The sequence below is a fragment of the Cygnus atratus genome, chromosome 3, assembly GCF_013377495.2.
Source record: "Cygnus atratus isolate AKBS03 ecotype Queensland, Australia chromosome 3, CAtr_DNAZoo_HiC_assembly, whole genome shotgun sequence".
Lineage (NCBI taxonomy): Eukaryota > Metazoa > Chordata > Aves > Anseriformes > Anatidae > Cygnus > Cygnus atratus.
Genome location: NC_066364.1, coordinates 92546945 through 92563258, shown reverse-complemented (window position 1 = coordinate 92563258; position 16314 = coordinate 92546945). Strand labels below are relative to the sequence as shown.

At 37.5% G+C, this 16314-nt stretch overlaps 1 protein-coding gene across 1 annotated transcript in view; it reads left to right on the top strand.

Annotated features, from left to right (window-relative positions):
* The window catches only part of PRKCE (protein kinase C epsilon), a 299961-nt gene that overhangs the window by 91317 nt on the left and 192330 nt on the right, over positions 1 to 16314 (top strand). The window contains exon 2 of the mRNA XM_035561057.1: positions 10979 to 11042. Coding sequence (XP_035416950.1) covers positions 10979 to 11042 — 64 coding nt within the window. The remainder of the gene's footprint in view (positions 1 to 10978; positions 11043 to 16314) is intronic.

The window sequence follows — 16314 nt, the reverse complement described above, 5'->3', positions numbered from 1 at the left end:
CATAGAGAATATTTGTGTAGAACATACTTTTTCCTTCCATCTTTAACCCAACAAAAGTGTTTATTCTTGGAGCCTCTGTATTTGTGCTTTCATCTTAGAGCTTGCCGAAAAAAGAAGTTAAAAAAGCAAAACAAACCAAAACTGGAAAATAAGTATTTTTGTGTCACTTCTGCTATCTCTTAATGAACAATAATACAAAAAGTTTATATCTTAACTAATAAAAGCAATGAATTAAAAGGATGCTTAACCTGAGACATGTTACTTTAAAATAAAAAATAAAAAAATACAAGCTTGTGATTCCATGAAATAATAATAAAAAAAACTTAAGTTATCACATTTTTGGTGTCTTGATTTTAAAACTGTTCTGAAGTTTTTTATTACTTTTAAAAAGCTTATATTAGGGGGAAAACAAAGGTCTTTTAACATGGCAGGACAACTGAAATAGTGACAAGAAGCATTCTAACATTTAAGAATGAGATTAAAAGAGGTAATATAGCTCTTTGCAAAATAAAATTTAGCATTTTTAAAGTAATTTTATCATAGCTTTCTTTTTGACTTATTATTTTACTTCCTCTTGCTTTGGTTGTGATGGCTTCATGTCACCTCTGGGCTGTACATAGCATTTTTGGTTCTGTACATTCCCATGATTGTCTCTCTGTCCATGGTCCTTTGTTCTTCTCATTCACTTCTCTTTTTAAATTGAAGATATTTCAGTCTCTGTATTATGCTGTTTCATTAGCTTTCTTCTGTTCTTCCTATCTGAAGTAGCATTCTTTGTTTCTTGCCTGGTAGTCCACAGCATTGTTGCCAAATGTGGCCCCGTGGCCATCCGGGTGGTTACAGTCCAGGCTGGTGGCCTTCTCTTTTGGCCGGGATGGGAAGGCAAGACTTGAAACAAGAACTGAAAGCAGTCACTATGCTGTGTATGTTTCAAAGCCTCTCTGGTGTTCAGCAGTGCTTGGGCAGGTTGACTTTCAGCCAAAATTTCAAACAGGGTACACTTCAACTGATTGTGAAGTAAAACAGGGATTTTGTAGCATTAAATTACCAGTTTCCCACAGAAAGAGGAGTGGCTGGGATGCTGGAGAATTTTCAAGCAAATCTTCATAGTTTATAGAGATATTTCCTAAAAATAAAACATTCATTTTCTGGAAATATGGGGGAAAGAGCCCAGTAATTCATAGCCAGTTACCGAGATCAAGGATGCTTCTGGGCACATCTCCAGGCCTATCATAACTGCATATTTTGTATTTTCAGCCACTTTAGCTAGGAGAGGTAAAAATCTCATTCATGTCTAAATCAAATGGGCAAAGTAGAATAGTAAGAATTTACCAATCAGAATTTTTCTTCTCTGTGCTGATGAACTCTGGCTTGCAGCTGATGTTGGTGTTGAACATCATCAAGAAGCTACTTGGAAGTTCCAGCGAGCGTGAGAGTACACTTTGTCCATTTGCAGCACACTGGATCAGGCAGCTTCTTTCCTGATGGAGGATTAATTTCTATCATGAGTACAAGTAGAGAGAACACTTAATGTGGTTGCCTTTCAGATACGAAAGGCTTTTTTCCTTTCTTCCCAGGGAGCTGAACTGAGCTCCAACTAATAAACAGTAGTTGGTTTAGTTTACTTTTATATATGCAAGTATTGTTGCTCTCTGGCTGGAACAAAGCAATTACAGTTGTTGTTGGTTAGAACGCAAGTTCCAGATTTTTTTTTTTATTTTTTTAAACCATAGGACTAGAATAGGATTAACAGGTGAGAAAATGAAGAACAACTTCACCTCATTTAAATATAACAATTTCCTTGCATTTATTTATATCCTGCCTTTGGAGGTTACTTTACCTCATGTAGGAAGGATTTCAACTTATACTACTTTAGATCTTCCAGCTGTTAATATTCCTGAATTTTAGGGTCTAAAAATCAGTACAGTTATTTCCTTTATTCTTGGTACAATAATGCTGTGTGCATGTTTTGTGCTGTATACTGTCAAGGTTTCCCATAGTATACCTAGGAGGAGAAGAGTGCAGGAAAGTCTTTTGACCATAAAGAGAAGAAAAATATGTTTTAGAGGAAACAGGTAGTGTTGCTTTGATATATTAATGTGTGAGACTTCACACACTAAATCGACTGTACAGGAAAAAGGTGTGCAGAGCACCCAAATTGTTATATATGACCAGGAAAAGTGCCAGTCAATCCTAAAGTCCTCTACTTACCGTGTACTTAGTGTTATGCTGATGGTGATGCTTCATGATGACTATTTGAAGTGTTGCAAATGCATCTACTCAAAGAAAACAGTGAAATTCAGGAGAAATATCAAATATATGTGTGATTAAACCATCATTTTTGGGTGATTCCTGAGACTGAGCAAAGGTGCTAGCTCTGAGTTTAGCTTGTATGTATAACAAGTGGTCACCTGAAATTATACTGTAACAAAACAATTTCTTAACAGTATTTACCAATTTTTAACCTGTAGTAATCAGCCGCGATCTACCTGCAGCCCTGATCCTCTATTGTAGAAATTCAATGTTTTATTCCTACATGTGTAGGTAATCCTCTCCCTTTTGGTTGCAGTTCTGTAGCGTGACATTTTAAAATATGTCCATGAGCCAAGTAGGAGATGTTTTTAAATATTTTGTGTTGGCTAATTATTTTCCTACAGACTACAGACTGGAGAGTGCTGCCACACTAGCCACAGTGCGTTAACAGATTTTGAAAAGCATTGTGATGAAATTACAGGTCAGATATTACCACATGATGCAGTTCCTTTATCCTTAAATCAAATAACCATCTGCTGGGGAAAGTGATTGTTGTTGGTTTTTGCTTTTTTTTTTTTAATTTTATTATTGAAATACATTTAGCAGATGCTTCAAGTGAAAGGCTTTATGCAGACTTTTGTTTTGTTGTTGGTTTTACTCTCTGTTCACTCAAAGTCTAGTTGAGCATCCTTTAGCCAAACTCAGCTCTTACTCAACCTACCTTGTTAGCTCTGGGCTTGTAATGCTTCTTTGTACTTTATCTTCATTACTACTACTGAAATAATGCAACCTCCATTTCTAGTGTGAACACAGTCTAGTCCAGTGGATATACACACTATATAGCTTGAAGGTAGGGGAATGAGCAATATCAACTGAAGTCATTTACATGCTCGGAATAACTGTATTGGTTTAAATTAAACCAACAAAGCAGCACACTCACGTGCATGGAACACTTAGCTGGTTTGGCTCTCAGTTGACCTGTTTGCTTGCAGAATGCCCTGAATGGTTAGTCTAGGCAGTCTGCTCTCTTAAGGTTATTGACCTCTCTTTCTGCTCACAAAGAAATGTCTCATTGATTTATTTCCCTCTCATGAATTCTTATTGCAGGTATTTAGAAACCCTAACTGGTTTGGGCATATAACTGTTAACAGACACAGTTTTCTAGTACCATATCTCAATGTGAAGGAAAGGTAAATGAGGTTCTCTTGAGGGTAATGGGGTAATGGGACCTGGTGCCTTACATACGCTGTCACCACCTGCAGCTTTCAAGAAAGTGAAGATAGTCTTTTTCTCCTTTCAGATCAGCGAGTCAGAAACTTGGTTTCGTGCAGTGATGCTTTTGCAGTCATGCTGCTTGATGCCTTTGCAGCCATTTGTACTGCTCTGCTATCTTGCTGTTTGTAAATAAAGCCATCTGTCCAAGCTCACATTCTGGCCTCTACTAGAAAATGAACCATGAACACTCTAGTCCCAATTCAGTGGTCCACAAAAGTTGTTCTTTTTCGTAATACACAAAATAAGCGTGTGATTTCTCTGTGTGTGGATGTGTGTTCTTGGGCACAAACACATGCATCTGTATACTGCCATGCATTGAAAAATATTATTCAGCTGAAGCCTGGGAGGCCTTAGGTACAATAGGTTGTGGAATATCAAAGTTGTATCACATGTGATTCAGGATGCTGCGATTAAATATTGGTGTATGTGATATTAAGTAATGGAAGATTCTTGTTTGAGAATTGATTTCTGAACACTGTGGTTATTTTAGCTGAATTTTGTTGTTCCTGGGCTGCTTCTGTTCTGTATTATGTCTGTACATGTGTCTGGCACTGGGAAGTGTTTGATCTTTTCTGTAGGTCATGCAAGATGTTTGATGTCTTTTTGTTGACTTTTAAGTAAATAAATGATAGAATCCCCTGTGGCCAAAATGTCTTAACTTTTATGTATATCATCGTGGTCAATTACAATGCGGCAAGCTGTGTTAAGTTTCTCTGTAATTATAATAATCAAATATGTAACATTTGTAATGAAAGGCAGATTTTTGAACTTTGTGGCAGTGCACTGTCTCTGGAAGAGACCTGATTTCTGATTTCTTTGGCCAGAAGAGCAAGAGGCTGTGGAGGAAGAAGAAAAAAAAAAAAGAGTTAAGCAGATTCTAGGGAAGTTTGCTCATCATATTACCAATGTTTTCAGGCAATTTCTTTACAAGTCAAGTTTATCTCATGTAATTAATCATGAATCTTGTTAAATTTGTTAATTTTCAATTATATTATTTAATAAAATTTTCTCTGCTGTTTTCCTGACCCACCAGAGCCTATTACAAAGCTATCAGTTTTAGGTGAGCTTGCTAGGGATTCAGGTGCGAAGGCTGGGGAAGGTTTACAAGCTTAATCTTACCTCTAGCCTGTTGTTCCCGTCAGGAGTTTGCTTCTGTTCTAATAATGATGGTGTTTTTGAAAGCTTTTAAATGGTGTAGTCTGCTGTCACTTTGAATATTCTGCAGTTTGTCACTGTTAATGTTTTATTTTCTAGTAAATAAGTTAAAATAGGTACTGGAATAGCTATTTAAGTTGAAGCAGGAAAAAAAAAACAAACATCTAGTTAAGGAACAGAAGACCAGCAGATTCTGTCTCCAATCATTTTCTGCTAGGTCACAACTGTTCTGATTTTTTTTAAATACAGTCTTTATGGAAATAATATGCAATAGAAATTGGAGAAGTAAATGCCCCTCAAAACAAGCAGACAACCCCCCAGCCTCTGCAAAGTTAGTTCTTTAAACTAATAATTTATTCCTTTCTCTCAGGGAAGTTGTTCAAAGAGAAAACTTTCCAGTGTTATGCTATGCTCAGTATGGGTTAATGCATACTGACTTCTAAAGTCCTACATGACTCAAATAACCATCTGCAGTGACAGATCATGTGCTTGGAGGTTTATGCTTTAAGCTATCCAAATATCAGATAATCCTAGAACATCACAACAAGAGGTGCAAAGCAGGTTTTATGACTTAATTCTTTCTGTTTCTGTTGCTTATACAGTCCATTTGGGTTTTTTACTGTTACCAAAATCCTAAACAGCTTTGTGACTCAAGGTTTTTTGCTGTATTTTTGCATTCTGTCTAGCTAGGGAACATCGGAGTAAAACTTCCTCAACCTTTGTACTGTTAGGAAGTTCACTTATGGAAAATGCATTTGTCTAGTTATTGTTTGTTCCAGATCTGAGTTTTATGTCAATGACAATCCTTAGATTTCTCTCAAGAGACAAGTTAGCATTTAAATAAGTACAATGCACTTAATCTTAGATGACTTTCTTGTGTTGTTGTTATGGTCAAATGAAAACCTGTGATAATGTGGCACTGAGCCACTGAAGCTAGTGGTTTGTCACTTGTTTACAACAGGTCTTGGTTAGCTCCATGGGGCACAAAAAATCTCTGTGCTGGTGCTACCAGCTAGAATGAAAACAAGCACCCCTAAGTGTTGATGGAATTATATAGGCTTTAGTGTGGTCATGAATGCAAAATCTTCTTCATGTGCAAATAAGAACCATCAGCACAACCCAAATAATAGCATAGCATATTCTAATCTTCCTCATCCCTCTAAGATTAGTGTGTGTGTGTGTGGTTTCCTCGGCAAAATCTTAGACTAAGAAAATCCTGCTAGAGATTGATATCTTTTAGGGGGTGGAAATTATAGTGTGTACCTAATGGGAGGAAAGCAGTGAGCTTATTGAGGAGCTTAGAACTTCATTTTTTCAGAAAAGCATTTAGGAAGTAAAAGCTTGCAGAAAGCAAACCTTGAGGAAAAGCTAAAGAAGTATTTTCATAATCTTCTGCATAGTTTGATTAAATTTCACGTTACTTCAGAGTTGCCTGAGAATCGTGATGCTTTGGAAATGCTGAAGAGAAATATTTCAGCAATTTTTTGTTTGAGATTGTTTTTACTGATGAGTATTAACTGAATGGAAGAAAAAAGAAATTGCATCCTAGATATGTACCCATTAAAGTTGTTTTTAAAAAGTAGCGCTTAGATGTCTCTGACTGATATTACAGGAAGACAGGATGTGTATAGCTTGACAAAGTGAAGCTTAAGTGAGGAATAGGACCAACGGTCCAGTGGATAGTGTGGGCCTCCAGAGACCAGAGTTCAGTTCTTGTTTAACCGTAGGCTTCTTGTATGACTTTCTGGCAAGTCATTCAGTCTAGCTTGTGCCTTTGGGAGTATCTCATTTTACAGATGGGGAAATGTCTCAGAAGGGTGTTGAAAATAAAATCCATTAATGACTGTGAAGCTATATAAATGCCTTCAATATGCTGAAAGTTGGCCATGGATTCAGCATGGGTTTTTTCCTCTGAAAGTATGTCTGGTTTTATGGATGGTTGCCTTTTGTTCCCTGAAACAGACTACTAATATGCTTTATTCGGGCCTGGAGTTTTTCAAGCTCTGTGCTATTTTCCAGCAATCATTGTACCAATCTCAATACACTACCACATAAGGATTATTTTAACCATATAGAAGTTGTTTAAAGTGCCTTCACAATTAATCTTACTTGTACCTACTAAAATGCTGTATTTTAGTAAGTACCACAGCAATAGCATAGGCCAGTACCAAGATAAAACACTTCAGTGATCAAACATTTTGTTCAGTGATGGTTGTTACGTCTTTTGTTGCATGTGGAGAGTGCGGTCTGTATGTGCAAGGAACGTATTTTGCAATATATCCTGGTTACAGCAAAGCTCTTTTTATATCAGCTCCTTGATCTCATTCCTAGTTTGCATCTTGCCTTGTTCCCTGTTGTCCTTTTGAACAATTGTATCTTTTTAGACATCTTCTCATAGCATCTCTCTGCATGTATAAATGTTTAGCTGCATTCAGAGAGAAGTATTTTTAGTCAAAAAGGAGGGTCAGAATAAGAACTGCCGTGATCAGACTATTTTCATTGCATTCAAGTATGTCTTTTATATCCAGCTGGATTTGACCAGTCTTACATATGTCTAAGGGCATTTCACATGTGGTATCTTTCTGGACATTTGGTGAAAAATTCTTTTAGAAGCAATGCTTTTCTAAAGCAATAGAATAATGGTTTAAAAACTCCTGTACTACTAGTACAGGAGTACTAGTAATTGCACTACCAGTACAAAAACCAGTTAAAAAAAAATGAAAAAAAAAAGTAGGAACTTTAGATTGTGCTGTTCCTCTGTTGCTGCTTACTTGTATAATGACATTGCGTAGTCTCCACTTTCTTCTAAGTGTAGTTTTATGTATAGATTGAAAGAAAATGCACATAGCTTTTATTCTAGTAGCCTGACTGTTTCTAAGGTATTTATACCACTGTGTTTCTAGACATTCACTTATAAATGTTCTATGCAAAATGAGAATTGAATCAATCCTTTTCATTCCATGCTGGCTTTGATACATGAAAGACCTGAGACCATAAGGTTTCCTATCAGTTTGGGGGATTATGCTTCTTGGGGGAGGGTGGAGGGAGTGGGGAGGGATCTTCCGTATGTAAGGTCAGCTGAGGCAACTAAGCTGCCAGTTCCTGGCAAAAGTACTGATTCATGTGGCTGATGAGACTGTCAGCATAGGTGCTTACTGAAATGAAATGGGGGTATTTTATAAATCTAAAAAAATAAGAATATGTCCGTTTCGTTCTCATTGGTGTTACAGCATTTTAAGACTGGGAAATCTTTTCTTTGTAAAAGAGAATCCCTTATTTATAAATAACTTGTTCTGCTCAGAACATCAGCAAAAATTCTGAATCAAATCATTGGGCATCATTTTTAATAAATTGTATATGAAAACAGTCCATTTGATGGATAATGAAAACTTAGGTTCAGTGCTCCAGTCTTTCCTGGCTTGTTCATAACACTGTTTGTACTTAATAAATGAGCAGAAGGGAGACTGTGATGGTGGTCTTCAACTCCTCCAGATGCATGATTCTTCTGCAGGGACGGTCTTGGGGTTGTGCATGTGTGCACGCACACTGGGATTTTAACTGCATCATGTACTTTACTGAAAGCTTAACCAAACAGTATATGATGCTGAAAGAAACAGAGCATTAAGCATGCCTCTTTAATACAGCCATCTGTTGAGTACTATAGCAGTTTTTCAAAAGCCGCCCTCAACATAGACATCAAAGTCTATCCATCCACCTGTGCATCTGATCTAACATTTTGTGTCTAAAAATTGCTATGGGAGAGGAGCAGTATTTCAAGATCAGTAGCTTTATTTAAAACAAAAAGCACCCCCTCCCGCCCCTCATGCTGCCAGTTCAGAAATTGTTAAAAATGACTTTACTCAATATTGAACGCTTTATTTATGGAAAAAACACTCAACCACGCTTTCATTTTCCTCTCCTCTGAGTAACCCCTGGCCTTGCTAACACCGATTTCCTGCCTTGTCTATTTAAAATACAGCTGCTGAGATCATTTTCTTAATCCACGGGTCTGGTGACATCAGACCTGTGAATTTGTCTACCGGCTCTTTCTTCAAAGTCACAGAAGGGTTTTTGTGAAAAGCTGATTTGTAGAAGGGGGAGCATATGTTACCCTGATGGATTCGACAGCTGTGGCCCAGGAGAGGGAAACAGCAGAGAACCTCTGCTGTAAAGGTCCTCCCGGGTGATGAGGGAAAGGTGGAAGCAGAAGGACGGTGACAAAAAATGTAGCCCCATGAGGCTACCTGCTGAATGCAGGCAGACAAAGCCTGGTGCAGACTGGACATCTTGGCGTCTCGTTCCTTCCTTCCACCACAGTGTAGCGAGCCGCTGGGCACGCTGGCTGAGCGGATTGGCAGGAAAGCACTGAGTTTGGGTCTCTGTTACACCCTACGTGGACAGATTTCAACTGCAGTTTACTCCAAATGCTGTCTACAGGCTCAAGTTTTGATGGCCCTTTTGGAGAATGTCTTTTACAAAGAAAACTGACCAGTTCTTGGCAAAACAATCCTGAGATTATCATTTCATCTGACTTAATCGGCAAGTTCCGCTTTCATGTCATGAAGAAATGTATGACATCCTCACCTGTGTGATGTAATATGTTGTCTAGTTATTAAGCTTCTGAATTATCATTAATAGTTAAATTCAAGTTGTGGTTGTCAAAAAGATCAAAGGATATCTTATGTGTTAGCCAAGCTCTGTTTTGCGTGTTCATTTACTTGCTAACTTGCAAAGATGAACCAAGTGGTCTCCGAAGTTATTAATGTCAATTAATGATCTCCTGATTGCCATCTTATTCCAGCCTAGAGCCATGTCCTAAGGTCACTTGTGACTGAGTTCAGAGACAGCTGAGTATAGTTTGTGTCCGCCAAAGTGGCTGAGGTTGGTGAAACGAGGCCCACCTTCCCCTGTGGCGTGGAATGGGAGGAGGTGCGGTGAGGTGAGGGCGCAGGAAGCCTACTTCTGGCTGCAAGCCCCAGGCATTGCTGCATGGGCTTAGGAGGCTCCCACCCCCTGCCTAGATTTCCGCCATCAGCCCAGGTTCCCCCATCAGCCCAGGTCCCCACATCAACCCAGGGCTCTGCCCCAGAGAGGCTGTAGCAGGGCTGTGCTCCAGCTCCCCGCAGGCCTGCCCTGCCCTGCCCTGCCCTGCCCTTCCCAGCCATGGGACCCACTGAGCCGGGCCTGGGCTGGGGCTGCCTCTGTGCCCTGCACGTTTTTGGGGAGGTAGGACATGGGACAGGCACTGGTGGATGAGGTCCTTGTGATTGAGATGCCATGACTTTGGGTTTGCGGATTTATGTGTTTTACTTACCAAAATGGAATGAAAATATAGCATTAATGAACACCACGTTGGCTTCACTTGCGGCCTATGAAATTATGTGACAACTGCAGCATGACATTAAAAACTATTGATTATGAAGTGTTTTAGTTTAATTTTAGTTTAATTTTTGAGAGAAAAATGACTACAAAAATTGTCTGTAATGTGTGGGGCACCAAGAAGATACACAAATCCAGCAGTAATTAGGGATGGTGATGTGGTAAATATGTGGTAAAATACATAAGGATTTGTAATGAGATCAATGCAATACCTGAAGGTTGTGCAGGCTATAGGAATAAGCATTTAAATAGAGCAGCTTGATACTGAGAACCCATATTTCATGCCAAAAGTGATCACTACAAAAGCAGACTCCTTAAAATCTACCATTGCAGAAATAAATTAATTTTGTATTTCAGAGAAAAGGGATAAAGCATGTATTTCTTTCTCCCACTGGGGATACAAAGGGAGTATTATAAACACGTGTTAACCCACTATACGAGCTGTGTGTTGATTTTTACCCCTATTCTTCCACCAGAGCTGATCTGTCTTGCTGGGATCTGAATAGGTTAGTGTTGTTTTTCACATTTGCATAGCTGGGCTCAGTATAAATTACAGTCAAAAAGTTACTTGATACTGCTATTTAACTTTGTTCCTTGACTGCTGCCATACAAAAACCACTATTTCCAGGAACAGTGTTTTAAATATTTGATTTGTAAAATTCACTGCATTCAAGCTTTCACAGTGCTAAGGGTACACGCTTCTTTTTCACTTCAGGGAGGTGGAAGGTCCTCTTGTAGAAGTGCCTCAACACCTCTTTGCAAAAGGAGGCTCTGTTAGTAGTGAACTATAGACTGGTCCGTGTTCTACCTATACTTTGGCTTCACAAGTTTTGGAAACTTTGGGTTTCCTTGCATGTGCAATCACTTGCTTTGGGAGCCATTCTAAGTTTTCTTTTAATTCTCTTCTTGATTGCAGATTGACTTGGAGCCAGAAGGGAGAGTGTATGTCATCATAGACCTTTCAGGATCATCAGGTGAAGGTAGGGACTTTAAATATTTTTTCTTATCCTTTCATGAATGGAATCTTTAAGGGCATCTGCAACAGAAGTATTAGAGAAGGTGTTATACCAATGCCCTCTTAATCTGTACAATCTCAAGTTGAAGTGAGTACATTTTGATGTATATCTCTGTGAGTCAGTGAGCAGTTGCAGTTCATCTTAAGCTGTTAATCACCAATGGTAACAATGCTGACTAAAAGGACAGTAATCAAATTAGAAGGGTTTAGAATCATTAATTTCTAAAAGAAACTTCCAAATTCTTATTTTTGGAAGAATGTTAGCCAATTATGTAGGTAGAAATGATGAGATGTCAGAGAGGGGAAAAAAAAGTTTATTTGCTTTCATAAATACTAATATTTGTTATTTTTCCACTAAACATTTTCTTTTCCAAGTAAAGTAATGAGCACAACATTGTAACAATAAGAGGTGTTTTCATTTTTATGACAGTTAAATGTTGGGAAAAAATATGAAGAAAGAAATTAAGATATTTTTCTGCTGTTTAATTGGGTTTGGAGTCAGGTGGTATATGGCAGGAATAAGAGAGTTTATAAAGAAGCAATTCTGGTGTGTATATTGATCATGCTCTCAATGACAGCTGAACCTTCTGAAATGAGGATGGCTCATATGGGTTTGATTGTTTTAAGTGATGTCTTCTGATCAGTTTTCCCCAGTAGCTTACAGAGCTCAGCTAAACAAGGTTATCTTTCATTCAGAGTGCATAAAGAAGTTTCATGCAACCCCTGACAGGAGCTGAAATAGAAAATGGTATGAAATGAAATTATCTTGCCCAGCACAGTTAACAATGGAAGAATGTGTTTTATATTTCTGCTCTTTGTAATGAATTGCTGTGCTCTGACCAATTATTAACAGTAGCTTGCAAAAACATATACTGAACTACATCTCGATGTTTAAAAACAAAGCAAACCAATATTTAGACTTCGTCTTCTAGCTATGTACCCACATAAAACATGCTTTGCCTTTTTTTCTTGCTACATATTGAAGTTGTAGCCATTGCTTTAACAGCAGTTTCTACATATCTTGCTAATTCTCATGTCAATGGTACAACTAAAATGTGGTTGACAGTATTGGTTTTTAAGACGTGTTGGCAAGCAGATGTTCTTCCAAGCTTCCACTTATAGTTGGTTGATACCTAGGCGAGTATAGCATTACTACTGCATTGCAAGATGTGTTCAGATGAGCCGGACTGTCGAAGGACAGGAAGATGGTGTTTAGTTGTTCTTCAAAAGTTCTTTAACACTCTGTAACCTTTTATACAGGGGGAAAAAGTCTACGGTAATGTCACTTATTTGGTGCTTTACCCTGTGACAATTTAGCGGTGCTTGGAAAGAAATTTGCAGAACTATAGTTTGTGCCACTGTATCGGTGTAGAAGGGGAGCATAAGGACAGGAGAATCCATGTGGAAACAGACCTCTGAGGAAAACAGCTTATGAAATGTGTTCTTATGTGAAGACAGAGGCTTCAGTTAGGGTGAATTTGGTTGGACCCTAGAGAAGTTGTTTTGCTTACAAAATGAAGTAGTACTTTTAGAGCTTTCCTATCAAATAAGTAACCATGGAAAAGCTTTGTGTAAAAGCATTACAAAATTCTCTGGGAAAGCTATGGTTTTCCTCACAAGGGAAATTGGACCAGTTTTGTACAACAGTCCGTAAACTTGTTTTATGGTGTTTTGTTAGCAGCACTATGAAATTCTATTTTTAGACCAGTTTACTAGGGCTGAGGCCTAGCGAACTTTGGAAGAGTCTCCTCTTGCTTAAGCTGTCTTAAAGTAAAATGACTAATTTAACATAACCACTGTATGCATCCTTTTGCAGGGAGAAAACACCCACACTGAAACTAACCTACTCTGTTTGTTTCAAAAACGTGTATTTCATCTGATCTCTCTCTCTCTATATATAAATATTTATGTAAAGAGAATGCATCTGATATGTATTTTATGCATTTCAATGGGGCAGTTCATTTTAGTTGATCTGTGTTTGTTGAATATAAAAGAAGCCTAGAATAAAGGTTAGACTCAAATGCATGACTTTTGAGTAGCTAGGGTTGTTTCAGGTGTTTGCTGCTCTTGACCCAATTTGTTAACCAGGGTCTTGGTTTTGAATTCCAGTCATCATTGTAAATGGTAACTGAGTATATAGCATTTTCTTCATGCTGTGTGAATTCTGACATAAAACCATGAGTGGTTTTTCTGTTTGTTTGTTTAATAAAAAATAAGCAACGTTTTATTTTAAATTTTAGAACTTTTTGGCAGTGATCTTCAAAACTTAGTGGTAACCAAAAGCTTGGTGCTTCAGTCTATTCAGGCAGAATTCCCTCTGAAGTTAGTTTTTCCAACAGAGGAAGGTAATGGGCAAGCATAATGATGTCTGGATCTATATCTAAACCTATCTACATTTTACAAACCCACAGTTAGGGACTTTCACCACTGCTAATTAAACAGGAAGCTCTAGGAACTGCATGCAGGCTGTCACCCAAACATGTAAGAGTATCAAGCAAATCAGAAAGGTGCCTAATGGGACTTATAAAAGATTGTAAATAATGTAATGAGAAGGTACACAGTACTCAACTTCAAGTGGGAATTATGCACCCTAATTAAATTTGTGAATCCTGCTAGGCTGTTTTCTGAGTGCTTAGAGTCTTAACTACTTCTTTAAATGTAACTTAGGCCTATCAGTGTGTTTAGGAACCCAACATTGCCTGGTTTTGGAAATGTTAGCTTGTATAATAAGATAAAACAATTGTGCATTCTCAGAAGCTGCCTGTTGGGTCTTCCTGTTATTATCACTGTTTCACTATTGATTCTTGGGAGAGAAAATGTCAATTTTCAGTCATGTTGCATGTGTCTTTTTTTTTTTTTTTAAGTTCACAGAATGGGCAATTAAAAATATATCATCCATTAAGATGTGGTGTATTCTTGTAAACCAGTACTGTCTTGTAATTCTGTGTGCTGAAATTGATCTTGTTTCTTTTATGTGGTATATGCAAGTTTCTGATTACCAGCAATCAGTAATGTAGCTTCAGTAATTTGGCACCTCTAAAAGATTTTTTAGATATCCAAATTCTATTTTGGTAAAATTGACTTAATTAGTTTAATCTATTAATATGGGAAGAAAACTTTGCTATTACATTGCCTCTGAGAAGCAAAAGCCCCAATTCTGCAAGTGAGTGCCTACTTGAATAAATTGTTATATAAATGAAAAGCTTATGTATAAGATCCTAAGTGATGGATAAAGAAGAAATTGTATGTTAGTAGTATATTCTCAACAGTTTTAGTAAGCTTTTACTTAATATCGACATAAGACATTGTTAGCATATGTCTCTTGAAATTAAATTGTCCCTTAGTTGCAGCTGCCAGATTGCTTATCCCTCTGCACTACTTGCATTGGTGTGGCAAAACAATAAAAACAGTTTGTTGTTATAATCTGACTTCCTTGACAAAAGCACACAAGTTGTCCTTCCCATCACTGTAATGGAATCATTCACGGACTTTCATCGCTTGTGTGGCGTAGGTGTACAGAAAAAGATGAAAATATGACAATATGAAGGGAGGTAAAGAGTACTTCTGCCTCTCCTTGTCATATTGCTAGACTTCTTGAGAGCCGCTATTAGATACCAGCATTGGAATCTGAAAGGTATTTTTATCTGGAACCGTAGAAAGAAGCGCTGAGTTGTTGGCTTTGCTGCTTGTAGTTTTTCTCCCATTCTGAAGACAAGCTACAAATGCACAGGAGTTTATAGATCTGTGTCAGCTTCTCTTGCATTTCCTATATTGTGAAATTACTTTTAGAAGATGCCTAAAGAAGGAGCTGTACTGCGGCAGTTACGCTGCACTTGTGAGTGGGCAACCTCAAAAGCCCAGTGCTTTAGACTGCTCTCCACTGGATATCTTGCAGCAATGACAGCTCTCAGAATGGATTGCTCAAATCTCAAGGTATTTGGATTTGTTCTGAAAACATCATTTTCTAGAACTTGCTCCCATTCAATTCTAGTCTTTCAACCAGAAAAACGTTGGAAAGCACAGATACTGAGAAATGGAAAGTAAACTACATAAAAAGCCCTTACAAAAACAAGCCCAACAGAAATGTTTTTATCATCACTTTTTTTTTTCTTTCTTTTTTTTTTTTTTTTTTTTAACTAAGGCTGTTTTGGAGCCTGCTTATAGCTTTGGAATGTTTGTTCTGCACTGAGAGGGAGGGTGAGTAACTATTTATTTTAGCAATCTTTTGTAAATTCCATAGTAGGAACTGTCTGGCCCACATACAGAAAATAAAATGCTAAATTAACTGTTTATCACGCAGAAGGTGATGTCTTCAAAAGTTAGGATTTAAATTTTTCTGTGAAAATACAAACATCCCTATACTGTGTTTTCAAACTCAGTTCTCCAAAACACTCAGCACATTTTGCTGATATGGATATAGGAAGAAGAGGGAGAGAAAACAGCTCTTAAAATATATTTATAAATTCTCCGTTTTAAACTATATGACTTGTATTTCCATAACACTTGTGGTTCAGGTCTTTACACACTCTATGCCAAAATTGATGTGCAGGGTTATTTACCTTTTAGAGATTTATTTCATTTAAAAAGGGCTGTGTGCATTCAGAGTAAATATGCATTTGTTTCCCTTGAATGCAAACAGCTGTGTCAGTGGAAACTTCCCAAATATAGTTACACAGTAAGGTATCCATTCACAGGTTAAAATAACTGCAACAGTTAATTAGTATAGTCCCTTTTACACAAATATTTGGTTACCATTTTAATACCTCTGTTGGATTTTTAAAATGTTAACAAATAACATCCCACTCAGAACTTTAAGGGATATTTTAAAAAGAAAACCCTTTGGTCAAATAGAAAGAAATGTCGCTCTTATAGGCCTGACTCAGCATGCAGTAGTAGTAGTTGGAATTTTCATTGAACCATATACTCTGCCATATGCAAGCACATAGGATCTTTAAGAAAGAATAAGCGTTTCTAATAACTATGCCAGGATATTTTGTCAGACTTGCAAAGCATGTAATCAGTCAATTCTGCTATTAAACAAACATCTGTTAAAACTCTGCTTTAGTTACAGTGGATATAGTTATGTAGAATACCTATATTTATAGGTATAAGAAAGACATTTATAATAGCTCGGTGTTTAGAAGTAAGTTCCTTTGGAAAGGTTTATCATAGCTATTCTCTGTTACTTCACAAACTGGATGTAATGATTGTGTGGGTTTTTAGTCTCGTATTTTCAA